Source organism: Sturnus vulgaris, chromosome 10, assembly GCF_052056855.1.
Source record: "Sturnus vulgaris isolate bStuVul1 chromosome 10, bStuVul1.hap1, whole genome shotgun sequence".
NCBI classification, from domain to species: domain Eukaryota; kingdom Metazoa; phylum Chordata; class Aves; order Passeriformes; family Sturnidae; genus Sturnus; species Sturnus vulgaris.
The window spans coordinates 5,851,321-5,865,923 of NC_142252.1; the positions used below are offsets into that span (position 1 = coordinate 5,851,321).

General features: G+C 43.6%; 1 protein-coding gene across 1 annotated transcript in view; it reads right to left on the reverse strand.

The window, feature by feature from the left end:
• Nucleotides 1-14,603, reverse strand: part of VPS8 (VPS8 subunit of CORVET complex) — a 65,717-nt gene that overhangs the window by 35,566 nt on the left and 15,548 nt on the right. Inside the window, exons 12-27 of the mRNA XM_088170627.1 lie at nt 14,362-14,469; nt 13,487-13,567; nt 12,819-12,989; nt 12,058-12,132; nt 11,552-11,587; nt 9,320-9,410; nt 8,194-8,240; nt 7,223-7,312; nt 6,792-6,838; nt 6,095-6,317; nt 5,282-5,371; nt 4,105-4,156; nt 3,809-3,851; nt 3,005-3,077; nt 1,052-1,171; nt 423-494 (exon numbers count right to left, since the gene is read on the reverse strand). Coding sequence (XP_088026753.1) covers nt 423-494; nt 1,052-1,171; nt 3,005-3,077; nt 3,809-3,851; nt 4,105-4,156; nt 5,282-5,371; nt 6,095-6,317; nt 6,792-6,838; nt 7,223-7,312; nt 8,194-8,240; nt 9,320-9,410; nt 11,552-11,587; nt 12,058-12,132; nt 12,819-12,989; nt 13,487-13,567; nt 14,362-14,469 — 1,419 coding nt within the window. The remainder of the gene's footprint in view (nt 1-422; nt 495-1,051; nt 1,172-3,004; nt 3,078-3,808; nt 3,852-4,104; nt 4,157-5,281; nt 5,372-6,094; nt 6,318-6,791; nt 6,839-7,222; nt 7,313-8,193; nt 8,241-9,319; nt 9,411-11,551; nt 11,588-12,057; nt 12,133-12,818; nt 12,990-13,486; nt 13,568-14,361; nt 14,470-14,603) is intronic.

The following is a 14,603-nucleotide window of genomic DNA, read 5'->3' on the forward strand; positions in this document are numbered from 1 at the left end:
TGGAAATACTGCATCCCAAACATAGCATTTGCAGGCATAGATTCAGCAGAAAAGCAGTGGCACTCTGCCAAGCACCTGGGACCTTTTGACCTGCTTGGAAGGAATCAGGGAGTAGATTCAATGAGAAGCAGATCAAAATAAGCTTAATGGTGCAGAGATGAGAAATTTGACAAAGTACCACCCAGGTGAAATCACAGACAAGGAGACCTCTCTGTCAGCACATTTGAAGTGCATGAATCATCACTTCTGAATATCCAAACGACAGCTTTGGCTGAGGTGAATCCATGGTCCTGCCCAGCACCTTCTCAGAGGTGTCAGCCAGGGCAGGACTGGGAACACCTCCTCCAGATTACAGGCTGTACTGCAGAGCATTGCATACAATCAGTCACATACAAACACAGTTCATTTTTAGGCACACTCACTTTCAGAAGAATGTCCACAATTCTCTGTTGATATTCTACGGCTTGCTTATCATTCTTGAAGTCTTCAAAAGTCTGCAAGAGGCAAAACACTGACACCTTGAGCAGAATCCCTCAGAATAACAGCAAACACAAAGCAGCAGCCACATTACAAAGCAGACAATGCTGGTGTAAGTCCTTTCTCTGCATATCCCTAACCAGCAGGTTCTGAGATACAATTTGCTCTTTTGTAACAACCAAAATGGTTTTCACACATTCAGGTAAAAGTAATGGGTCCAAATAGACATAGGAAATTCTAGAAATTTGGAAAATAAGACAGACAGATTTCCATGCAGGAGATAGAGACAGGTACTAGAACAGTCTTTAAAAATACATTATTCTTGTTTTACCTGTTTTAAAGCCTCTGTTGCCAGAACTTTCACTGTATAATGTCACACTCATTGCTCTGTATTTAAGGCTACAAAGGACTACAGTGATTCACTCTGATATCTTATAGAACAAGCACCAGAACTGTTCCTGCCCCAAGCCAGGAACTCCTGGTTTAGCTAAAGCATGGATTTATTGACAGGAACCCCACCGATGATGAGAGAACTGGCCCTGCATTTTCCTCTCACAAAGCCCGGGTCTCTTACCAGAGCCAGCACATTGAGGAATTCCCGCGTGTCGAAGTGCAGCAGGGTCCGAACATAGGGATACACCTCCTCATCCACAGAGCCCTCAGCTGAGTGCAGCCTGATCAGAAACTCAAACACCTGCAAGGACAAGGCAAGCAAAGACAGCACATTTCCTATGGATTTCAGATAACTGGGAGCACAAGTGCATGGGAAAGCAGCACTGTTATCTGCTTTGCACATAAGTTTTAAAGTCCCTTAGGAGTCCATCAGTTCTTGAGTGTTTTCTGTGGTTTCCCAGCCCCTCCTTAGACTCACCAATTTAAGATCAATCAAAATTTAAGATCAAACAAAAATAAAGGCTTATTTATACTTGCAGACAGAAGCGTGTGAAATTAGAAAACTCCTTCCCCTTGCTGGCAGCTTTCCTGGGAAGCTGTGCAACTCCTTATCCAGGGCACAGCTCCTCTCCTCGTCAGCAGTTCACTTGGGAAGAGTCAGTCAAATCTGCCCCCTCACTGTGAGGCACAAAGCTTTTGGCACTGCAAAGACTGACTGAGGTGCTTTTCAACTCTGTCTCTTCCACTGACTTTTCAGTTCATGATATTTGAGGGCATCTTCCAAAATAAACTCCCTTTACTGACAGAGGTGTCCAGACAGCCCCAGAGGACCAAGAGGGCAGGGCCAGCTGCAGATGTCCCACCCAGGCTCACAGCAGAGTTGGCTGCCAGCAGGAAGGGAGCAGGTGGCTCCAGGCTGGAGCAGCACTCGGGAATACATGTTGGGTACACACTGGGATCCCACAGACAACTGACAGCCCCTGTGCTCTCCCAGACACCCTCTAAAAGTGTCATGTTCCCTCATTTACTCCTGTTCTGAGTAATCTTCTGTCAGCACAGTGGCAGTGAATCCAGCAGGAATTAGCAGCTTCCCTTTCAGATCCACACCTTCCCTGCTGGCCTCCACGATCCCAATCTGGCAGCTAGGAATGCTTAGGAAAACAAACCAAACCCACCAGACAAAAAGGTGTTACTTTAGCCCAACTCTCAGGAACACCACCAGGAACCACAGAAATGAGAGGCTGAGGGCTCTTCCCAGGGCTGCTGCTGCTGCTGACTGGGCTCCTGCTTCCCCTTAGAGCCTGAGCAGGGGATAACCCAACAACCTTGGGAGGGCAACAGCCAGTGCTTGGCCCAGCAAAGTGGAGTGGACTGGTTTGCACAGCTGCTGAGGAAACGGGCTGCAGGAACCCAGAGCTACCACATACATAGAGCTACAAGTTCTGCACTAGGAAACAAAATCCAAACACAGAAAAACCACAAACAAAAAACAGCTGTTCCATTGTACTGCAACAAGAAAGTGCAAAAGAAAAAGCATTTCCTCTCATTGGAACCTTGAAACTGAAGTGAAATGCTAAAAACACGACAAAAATATTTGTTGTAAAATCAGCCAGAAACTCAGGCAGAAGTTTTGTGAGCACAAAAAGTGATTACCAGGAACATCCTCTCTTTCAAGAAATTGTCAGATTAGTCCAAAGGAGTCAAAAGCCTTCAAGAAACCTACAACCAAGAGCTGCTTAGAGACATTTTCCCCCAGTGTCAATCCCGTGTCACATGCATTTGAGAACAGGGAAGACCCTCTCATATTTGACACATTAAGTTTACAAAGAAGAAACAGCTACACATTTCTGCTAAGTCTGTGGTAAATAATAAGGCAAAAAACCCAATCACTGAGAACTCTGTGTTCCCACACCCCAATTTACAATTGGAAGAAAAATACGAAGTTTAAATGTTCAGACTGCAACAACTGTTTGATTTCATCCATTAAAAACTAATTTTGTAATTACAGTTCATATCACAAAGATAGGGTTCTCAGACTGATAATAGTTTTCCCTAGTAAACCCATGAAATAAGACACATGCAGCTTCTTCTAAAAACCTCATATGAGAATGTTGCCTTCTGAGAGGTTTCTCACCTGATTTTTCACCAAAGGTACCAGATCTTCAGGAATATCACCCAACGGATATGCACGGCCTGCCAAGCAGCAGCTACAGAAAAGGAGAGGAAAGGCATTTTAAGATACCTGACATTAAAGAGATTGAGAATTATTCATTTCTTGACTTATTTTACAGGATGCTATTAACACAAGGCAAAACAATTTATTTTGTTAAACATGAAAGCAAGAAGCATCCCAGGCAGCACTGCTGTTAATACACACTGAGCCAACACACTGCATGAATTTGCAGTCATTCCACAGCAGGAAAGTAATGGGAAAACTGAGCATCTCTCACAAAATTCTTAATTTTGGGAAGCTGGAGTAATGCAGAAGTTAACTTCATAATCTTGCACAGACTCCAGAAAGAGGAATTCACTCATGAATCCCTTCTTTGCAAGCTCCTACAAATGACAGAGAATCCAGCAAGGAGCAGCTGAGCACAGCTATCCCAAAAAGCAGAACATGGACAACTACAAAACATGAGGCTGCAGAGCCCTTGGTCAAGAAGCTCTGTGTCTCACACACAACAAAACCAGATTGTGACACTAAAAATGTACATCAGCAGTAACTTGGGCTCTAAGCCTCCAACTTGATCCCTGCTATTCATGCACACCATGTGCAACAGGAAGGGATTATAAATTTAAATGAGCTGTAGTGAGCACCCACTGCTATTTTAGACGATCTCTCAGAACCTGAAGCTCACAACAAGGTTCTGCAACTATAGCAAGTTTAAAATCTGGTGCCACCACTAGGCAACACCTCACACTTTCTGAAGGACCTTACCTTATATACACAAGCAGCTTGTTGCCCATCACCACCTGCTCATCTAGAAAACAAAAATTAATTGTCACCCTTTCTTCACAAGACAAGAGACAAATGCAGCTCTTCGTCCCCACACACAGTTTATCATATTGAGCAGCTTTACACACAGTAAATAATACTAGAACACTCTTCTGCTCTCCATGACCCTTATATTGGGTATGTATTCCCTTTTTGCATCTCTTCATTGGCAGTGACTAGGGATATTCAAAATCTCAAGTATCAAAAGTAGAGACCTTAAAAGGAAAAGCATTCTGTACCTGTGAGAGACTTTCCAGCACTCAGTGGAGGAGCAATGACTTTGAACAGCTTCTGTAACAGGAAAAAAGGCAGCGTTCAAGTAGCTGGAAAAGCTCAAAGCAAAGAACCTCTGTGGTTTCAAAGCAGAGATCAGTGGGGTGTCTTCCCACAGAAATTCTTTATCACCATGTCTTCTAATTAAAAGGCACAAAGGACTCCAAGACATGGCAAAAGATGCTTTTTACAGATGATTTTATGAAAAAACAGCTTTCATTCCATCAGCTCTAATCTTAAGCACATGCCACACTGAAGCAGAGCAATGTTCAGCACTCCCAGAGGTCAGTTAGAGCACAACCCACCAGCCCCACATCCTGTTCCTGTATATCCTGTCAACTAAACAAACCTCCAGCCCATTCAGCAGGGTCAACAGAGCCTCGTTTGGGCATGTAGAATGAAAACTTGTCTAAACACTTGGCTCTAGAAAGCAAAGTTATTTGTACTCATACAGCTATTACTCAGTTTTCACAAGTCCTTAAAATTATGACCACCTAAAGAGCCTCTTTCCTTAGAAAAATCAAATGAGATTACAGCTGCTAAAACTTAGGCAGGTGAAGATTTTCCAATTCCAATGGTCCCAGCTCTCTATTTCAGTACTACTGAGAAAACACCGGCAGTGCTTCCATGGTGAAACACATTGGGATTATAGAGCCATTGGAACATCTCCAGAAAAAACAGCAGAATCAACAGGGCCTTCAGAGAGAGCCTTATGGTGAGTCCTGTGCTTCCTGCTGAGAGAGCTCTTCCAAGTGCTCAGAACAAGTCCTGCTTTGAGCTAGGGCTGTTTCTGGCCTTTAGTATGAATTGTGTACATGCAGTCTTCTTAAATAATCATGTTATTATCTTCTGCTGCTTTTCCTTTTTATTTTATTAACACGACTATATTTCCTGCCCTAACTCTGCAGAGGATTTCTGCCTCAGCAGGGAATTTGGTGTTCTAAAGCACAGTAGTTAGGAATTACTTCTCTCCTCTACTGCATCCAGTCAAATAAATGGCACATATCACACATGATTTCCCCCTTGAAATGGAAATGAGCAAGAAGGCAGAATACAGAGAATAAATAAAGCTTTGGGTTTGAAATGCTGTTTTTCTCAGGAACAATGTGTGCTGCACCCCTCTTGCAGGAGCACCTCTCCTACCTCCATGGGACTGATGAAGTCGTTCATGCCGCTGTTGTAGACGTAGATCATGGCATCGTACAGGCGGTTTTCCCAGCACAGGAGAACCACCTGCAAGGTAGCAAAGCACAGGGCAGCTACAGAGCTGCTCCTAGCTCACAGTTTTCTCACTCCCCAGGCCCTGTTCTTGCACTGCCATCACCCAAGAGTACAACTTAAAGCAGAATGAGAATTTCCACTTTCAGAACCAGTCTCTATGAAAACCCCAAACCCCCCCAAAGGAGTGTCCAACTTATTGCTCATGCAGCAAGCATAAAATCTAACTGTCTAGATTCTAACATTCACATGAAATTAAAGAATAAATTTTCAAAGTCCAGTTCTTCAAAAACCTTGCTTGCAGTAGTTTGGTTGAATTCACTGTTAGAGAATCATAACATCAAATTTCCAAGCAGCTTCACCCTTAAAATGGAAAGCCATGCCATCAGAAAACAGGACTGCTGAGCAGGAACCCCTCCCTGCTCTACTAACAAACACAACTCCAGCTTCCTGTGCTCCTGCAGCCTTTGATGTCAGGTAAGGTACTCAAAATGGGAAAGAGTGACTGGAGATAATCCTGAAGGATTTTCCAACACATTCAGCTGCTGGTGCATTAACCCATGCCAGGACAAAAAGTGGGGGAGCAAAACACAGCCACAGTGTACAGCTCCCAGCTCACTGAATTTGACCCCAGGGACACAGGGAAATCCCACATCATGCTATGCTTAGAAGCACAATATGTTGTAACTGCTGATTTATTCAGAGGAGCTCAATACAGTATGCAACACAACCACTCACCTGCTGTATGTCTAAACTGGTGATATCCATATGCACAATGCAGGCTTCCAAGTTTTCCAACCTGTTCTTGTCTTGGAAGTGAAGCAGCAAGTCTTTCATCACTTGAGCTGTGATTCCCATAAGCTTATCACTCAAGATATATGGCTCCAAGCACTCCAGAAAGATGCCTTTGGCTACAGAGTTCTCACTCATCTTGTCATATATCTGGTTAAATAATAGATCCCTAGGAGGAAGGAAGAGTTTAGTTATCAAATCATTTTAATAAATCTCCTTGCTTATCTACTTTCCAAGGGCTCCAAATTAAACTCCATTTTCTCTGTATCTCCCAGGCTCAGGAAGTGAATGCCCTGTTCAGTTCCTGTACTGGGGCAAGTTAGAGCATAAATCAGCTATGGATGTCACACCAAAAAATGTGCTGTAAGAAGGGAAGCAATGAGGATGACAGGAAAATCTATCAAGGCAGGCTCTTGGTTTGAAGCAACTTCAATGCAAATTCAAGAGATGGTTTTGGGTGAGTACTGAGTTGCTGATTTTGGTACTGTTTTTTAGGCACTCATCTGAACTGTGATGTGACATGTGCTCTGGAATGATGTGATGCAATTCTTCTGCACCACCTGGTGTCACAGGAAACAGCACTGGGGGCTACCTGGGGTGCTGGGGTCTGCCCTGGGGGACAGGCCCACAAGCCCAGACTTACATGCGCTGCAGCAGCAGACAGTAATCCACGATGACAGGCACCACATCCTGGGGAACAAACACAACCAAGTTGTGGGACTGACTGGTAAAAATCCTGCCAGGCAGCACATCCTGCAAAGCATGCCTGGCCAACACAGAGCAGAAACAATGAGGTCTCTGACTCAGCTGGTAGCTGGCACAGTTACAGGTTTTCCATATGCTGGTGCATATGGAAAAAAGCTCTACTGACACTCCTGTAGAGCACAGAGAACACACGGGTTCTGCTCTGCCACCCACTAAACCCAAATCCTGATTTTGTGAGCGCACACAACAGGTAAGAGTTGAGCTGAACCACAGCAAGGTTTTCAAAAATAGACAAGTAATGTTTGCAGCAAAACAAAGTTAATTTAAAAAGCCAAAAGATTTCTAAGAGAGTCCTCTGGAGCATCATACCTGAAAGTGCTGCTCCATCACCTGGATTTTTCCTTGGTCAGGACATTTCTTCAGAGTCCGATCAGTGTAATGGAGAAGGATTTCAACCATCTGAATTACAATAAATAAGAAAATTCATTCAAATCCTATACTGAGGCCTTACTTGGTAGCACATTTCAGACTGGCCTGGGAGTTTGCAGCACTGTAAACTCCAAAGTCCCATTTTGGGTATGAAGTGCTGTGGGCAGGAAGGAGCAGAGGGAAGAGGCTACCGAGACACAGTGATGTGACAATGGCACAGAAGTGCCCAGAGGGATACTGAAGGCCTACATTAACTTTAACTGACCACAGAGCTGGGTAGCCAGCCTAACAGCCAGTCTTCAGGCTGGTGAACATATCCTGATGCACAAGGCTCATCTAGGCCATGACTTTACCCAAAGCTTAAATTAAAGTATATTACACACCAAAACATAACTACTTGCAAATATAAGAAGAAGAACAGAGCACAGCTAAATAATTATTGCAGTAAGTGTGTGCTTTTAATACACCCCTCCCAGAAGCAAGTTCCTGCAACAACTGAACTGGATCAGTTGAAGATTTATTCTGTGTCCACAATAAACACAGAGTACAGTTTCCATCCTGAGAGTCAGCAAGTCACATACTGATGGACACGTGTCAAACAAAGGTCAGGGACCTCCAGAGTTACCTACACAAAAGGTTTCTCTTCACTGTGAGGGGACCAGAGATCTCCAGGCCTGTATGATGATGTCTCCTTTTGGATTGCTAATGTTGCAGATTTTATCCCCACCTCTACCAAAATGATATTTCAAAGTTTTTTTCTAAAATTCTGCTCCCAATTTTAGCAAGAGAGCAACATGTACATGTTCTAGAATTAGTGGGATTAACTCAGAGGACAGAAGCCATTCCTTTCAGGAACACAGCATCACACCAGCACACACGAAAATCCAGTTGGGAAGAGCTCAGGGACTCACTCTGTCAGCAATAACTGCTTTCCTCTTGCTCGTGTCCCCAGTCAAGCCTAGAAAGAATGAGGGAGTGGGGTGTAAAACAAAGCTTTTCTCATCTAAGCTACTGGTAGAAATTAAAAGTCTCCACAGTTCAGATGCTAACACAACTATCCTTGAAATGTACAGGTCAGGATATGTAAGTACACAATTTTGTGTTCTACTTTTAGCCTCCTCTTCTTCCAAAGGCTTTGTTCTCCTCACTTAAAGACTGTTCCAGCACAGGAATGGCAAGAACAGTTCCAAGTGCTGTTTAACACTGAGAGAACAACTAATGGAGAACTGTCAAAGACTGTACATGAGAGTAATTGCTGGAGGAGGTCTTGATGCAAAGCTGTATAAAGTGCACTAAAAGGGAAAATTATCATAAATGTCAACTCAAAAAGACAGTTTTTCATTATTCAAAGCATTAGTATCTGCTTCATTGTGCTATATCCATGCATTAAAACAAAACACGTCTTCATATTCCAGTAATTTCACAGCAAGATCCTGTCCTGGGAACTTGCATCTCATCTGTCAAAGCCATTAGAAGTTATTTGCTGTAAAATCAATGTGTCCAGTAGAAATCTGACCACACAAGTGGCAATTTGTGGCAAAATAAACATACTTCTCAAGCAACCTTCTTATAGGAAACATGGTGCCAAAAGTCAACGTGATTCTTCCAGTTCCTTGTACAGCCAGGGGAGAGGATTGGATCAAAGCACCTGCTTGGCAGAGCTGACAGAGAATCACACTAAAAAGATACCTACAGGTCATGCATGGCCTTCACAAATACTTTAGTAGGTTGGATATTGAACATCTGGATCCACCTCCTTCATGGCAAAGTGACAACAAGATGGAGTCACACACAGATCAAGACTGAATTTCATTTGAAATGAGCAAGTTGCTAAAGGGACTATGGTTAAAGAAAGATCCAAAAAAATCAAACTACTCCATATAAAGGTTGCTTCTACCAAAATCAAGGCAACACATCCTATTTTCTCTTCTTCAATTCAATTCTGTTTCTCTCCCCTAAAAAAGTGATTCCCATATGTGCAAATACTTAAAACCATCCCTAGAGATTTCAGTTAAAAGCAAACAAGCCCAAACTTACCTACAACTGCCTTTGCTTTACCTTCATAAAAGGACCAAGCAAGAGCCAGGGCATCTGTGAGACGTTCTTGTTTCAGAAGGTGGTCAACTCTCTAAAATAACAAGGAACATTGGACCTCAGAACTACAGAAAAGATAATTCCCTCCCCTTTAAGACCAGCATCTCCCAGCAGTGGGTGATGGTTCCTGACAGCAAGGCAACAAGACACCTCAGAAGCTCTGACCATACTGCAGTAAAGGACAGGATCTCAAAGAGATTCTCTCAAATGGAAATTTTCTGCTGGTTTAAGAAATGTCAGGCCCCAGTACATCAAGTCCCTATGGGGGGACATTTTAAGTCAGGTGCTTGATGGATGGAGACCCCCAGCATTACAGATTGTCTGAAAAACAAAGGATAAAAATTTTCCATTCCCCATTTTTGCCTCATCACTTGGAGTGAACAACTCTGCCATGCTTTCAGCAAAGTGTGTACTCATCCTGAGCTCACAGTCAGCAAAGACTGAAGTAGTTCACAAGTTATAAAAATTTTCTGCTTTAAGGAACTACTAACACACAAGGTCGAGCACCACTTAGTGTGACAGGTCAGTGTTAAAGAACTGTTTGAGAGAAGAGAGATTCCAGGTCTCAGCCCAGCATCCTGCAGCAAGAACTAACTCTCAGCTTCACCCTAATCACCACACACTCAATTCAAACTCTTGGTTAAGTCTCCTCTGACAAAGAGGCACAACTGCAACACAGCAGAGAGCATATAGTAATTTAGAAAGGGGTTGTCCCAGAGCACAAATCGTGTTTGACTTTTGAATTCCAGGAAAACCTGTACCTGAAATCATGGATCAGACCAAGACTCTTCATAACAGCTTACTAAATCAAATTCAGTGGTGAATGGCAGGAGAGAAAACCAGCAGAGAGAAGCAATCCTGGTAACTGAAAGCTCAACAGAGCTCAACTGTTCATATCCTATTAAAGATCCTGGTAGAATATCAAGTGAAGGAGTTTATAACCATAGATGAGGACAACAGCCCTAAAGTAACCTAAGCAAGGGAGAAAATGGTGAATGTCACTGCTTAAAGGAGAAATATGAGATTGCAAAGAAATGGCTACCAGATCTCATTGGGAATCAGTCTAGAAGATGATTCTTGATTCACTGAAGCCTTCAAATACAGGCGTCAGCTGAATTTACTACTAAAGTTTACTGACGACCAACTGGCAGCATGTGAGGTGAGACAGAAGAGAAAAACATGAGAGATGTGCCCCTGAAGCTGCTAACAGAAGGATGAATGATGCTACCCAACATACAAGCAACTTGCAGAGGAGATCAGTTTGGCTACAGGGCACCAGTGAATCTCCAGAGTGCCCAAGTCACTGACATCACACAGCCAAAGGAACAGAAAAATGAGATCCAAGGATGCATGAGAAATGACAAATCTAGCAGGGACTGTGAAGATGGGGTGACCCTGTGCATGGCACTCATAAGACCTTACCCAGAGCAGTATGTGGCAAACTGCTTGCCCATGCCCAAGAATCTGAGCACACAGGACACACAGAGAACAGGGACTACAAATAAAGAAAGGGATGGGAAAATCATCTCACAAGAGAGAGCTGGAAGAGCTCTGCTTAGCCTTGCAAAACAAAGCCTGAGAGAGAACATGCTCACACTGAATAAACAAACTGCAAAGTGATGATGCAGAAAGGAAAACAGCTGTTTGATTCAAATGAAAAGTAGAACACAGGAACAGATCTAAACAGATCACTGAGAACTTTAGTGTGGGCATTCATGGGGTTTCAGCTGTCAGAGAAATTATGTTACAAAAAAATGTTCAACCAACAAGGACCTAAATTCCTATGAACTTTCTAGGTAGTTTTTGATGGGTTTTATGATGCAGGTCCTGCAGTAGCTGGAAATAAACTCCAGTGAAGCAGGTCCTCTTTCACTCCTGGATACTTGTGTATGCAGGCAGACAGAAGCCTTGCATCACACACTCTTCCTAAGTCATGCATTGCACTAACAAAAGCTGAAACAGAGCAAGGTATGATGTCCTGTTTGGGAGAACAGGATCTCCATTCAGCCTGGAAATTTATGCAAGCAGGAGTCCCAGTGTCCCCATGAAAATCAGTGTAGCAATCAGGAATCCTGAACACAGTGCCCAGAAAATGTTTCACAAATGCTCCCTCCCTCCTTTGAGCTGGATTTAAGCAATTCAAACCTAAGTTGTACAGTCTCCCTCTCAACATACCTCTCTCCAGCTTCTCAGTGTCATGACATGAACAGACTAGGAAAGAAAAAGAAGAAACTGGAAGTTATTTACTGGCAGTTGCTCGTTCACCCTGTAGCACCCCATAGACCCACCACAGCACACTACCGATGACTAAATAAAGCAACCCTCAAGCAATAGAAACTGGAGCCCGGTTTTAGTTGCTGTCTTATTTTCTTCTGTTTACCCCCCAGTACATTTATAACAGAGACAGAGAAGCTTAGGACAGAGGAGACATCAGTAAAGTAAGGCTAAGTTTACCCTGGAGCAGAATGAATCAGGATATTGTGAAACTATGACAATGTCTTACTCAGCCCATACCCTGGCTAAAACCAAATTATTGCACATTTCCTTCACCTCACAACATAAGTGCTCAAAGAACCTTTTCCCAATACACATCTCCACAGAAGACAAACTGCCCTTTTCTACAAGAGCTACCATCAATAGTGAATGGCCTGTATTTTTATTGAAAAATTGCCCCCACCTACCTTAGTTCCAAGGTAAAAGACCTGACCACCACAGCTGCTAATGGACTGATAACAAGCTTTCTCTCCAACCAGTGCCTAGAGGGAAAGACAAAAAAAAGAAAAAAAAAATCACACACAAGTAAAACTGCATTTTGTACTTTTTAAATTTCCCAAGCAACATAAATAAACTTCCAAGATCCTTTGTAATGCAGAAATCAAAATGAGGCTGGAGAAAGAACACCACAGACTGCTGGGCAGTGGTAAGTCAAAGAGCTCTGCTGTGACTCCTTCCTGCTTGTGAACTCAGCTTCAAGTGCTGTTGAGCTCTGACTACCCAAAGCCATGATGAAGTAGTACTCTGTCTCTACCCTCAGGTGCAAAAAGGTTATGGGGGCCCTTTCCTTGCCACCTGCTTCTTCACACATCCTCCTCAAGAACAAATGTGTAGGGCACAGATGGGAAGACAACCGCTGAAGTGAGAGTTGCTACAACAGCAGTTTGACTGCCAGTAACCAGTGCCCCAACCTGGGGTGTATTAAGTAAAAAATCCTCTTAAAGAATAAAGCACATCAGTTTTTATCCTAGAGAGAGTATTCCAAAGCTTGGTAAAGGACAAGCAGTTCCTACAACCTTCAATGCACAAAAGAAAACATGAGCTGTCTGTTGGCTGCCCACATCACCACCACGTCTGACTTCTGACATGCTCCCAAAAGGCTTTTTTCCTCCAGGCTTCCACTAAGGGCCTAGGTTAAACACAGCTGCAATCACAAACCAGTGCCTACCAAGGCCTCGCTGACATTGCCCCCTGTGGCCAGAGACTTGAAGTGGCTGCTGTTGTAGACCAGCTGAACTTCTGAGATCTCGATGGTCTCCAGCTCCTCCTGAGTCTGACGGTCTATGACATGCAGCTTCTCCACACTGTCCAGCAGCACCGCTGTCCGGGAGTTGATCCACTGCAAAAAGCACCAAATTCCACATTTCAACAATACATTCTCCATTAGAGCCAAGGAAACAGGCTCTGGCCATATCCCTGAGTATCCCTACTGGGAATTCTGGGAGAGCCAGTCACTTTGTTACTATACACAGCTACTTCACAACTGCACACATGTATAACTTCAAAGGCAGAGATAAGAAGGGTCCTTCTGCAGAGAAATTACATGGAATCTTCACAGAAAACAGCTGCAGACAAATGGCAATCCAGCAGAGCTCTTGTCCTCTTGGCACACTGTTTATGCTCCAGCACACTTTCTATCCAGAGGTGTCAAAGCCAAAACAACTACACCACCCGTTCACAGGTGGTTACCACACTGTGATGGTTTTCCACAGAATCCCAAGTTTCAGTTATTACCAGATAAACACAGCCAAGAGCACAGAACTAAGGGCTACTGAGATACATTTACAAGAAAACTAGCACAAAAAAATTTAACCATTCTGTAGTACTGAGACTTACAGTAAAGTTGATGAGATCATAGTGCAGATGAAGCTGCCTCTGCTTTGTGACATGTATTGCACCACTATCATCCCTCTTTACCTAAAAGAGAAATTGGACAAGGTTGGCTCAGACCCAAAGACTTCCTTCAGTTCAGCCTCTCAGCTCCCACACGGCACCTCCCTGACTCCAGGAATCTTCAGGTCCCCCAGACAAACATCTCAGTAAGACAAGTTTAAACATGCACCCTTTTCTTTCTCGCCAGTTTTACCAGGAGAGATAAGAGAGGTGAAAGAGGATCCAATCCAGACAACATGTCTGGGTACTTCAACAAAGCTTAAGGTCCAACATGATAACAGAGTTAGGAAACAAACTTCGCACTCCAAAGCCAAAATGTTAGATTTTCAGAAGCCTAGATAGGTATAGCTCTCATACTGAAATCAGCATGAAAATTGTCTCCAAACAACCATATCTGCATGAGTAACTGCTGCAGATCTAAAGAGGATGAGATCATGCCCCCAAGTTACACACCAACAGGACTGAAAGCTCTTTTCTTAGTGTTTTATACCATCTTTTTCCAAATTCATGTTTTAAAAACTAAGACGGTGTCTCAAATTCACTTACTCTCCCTGAAAACAATCCTCACATTTATATACCTTCAGTAGAAACACACTGCAAATCAATACTTCTGGATCAGATAAATCTCATGCCTCCAGGCAAAGGAGCACCACAGCTGAAGAGCAGTGACCACCAGGCTGGTTTCCCAAGCCAGTGGGAAGCTGCAGCTGTTCCCAGCATGCTCAGTTATCCTACTGCCACTGAGATAGAGGCTCAATCCCTGAATGTGTGGATGAGATGTGACCACCTGAAAGCAGCACAGAACAGTGCAGGCTCACCAGGAGAAAGTACACAACATCTCCTCGACAGAAGGCAAGCATGGGGTTCACCGAGTTCTGCACAGCCACGAAGTGCCACGCCAGCAGGGGGACACTCGAAGGGTCCATCTGTCACACAAAAAGCACAGCCAGTTGTTAAGGCACACCAGGTAGACTCTCAGCTCCAGGACATGTGGCTCACCAGCTGCTTCTCACTTCTAACTATGCCTGGTACAAACAGGGGCTGCAAAGGAAATTCCTGG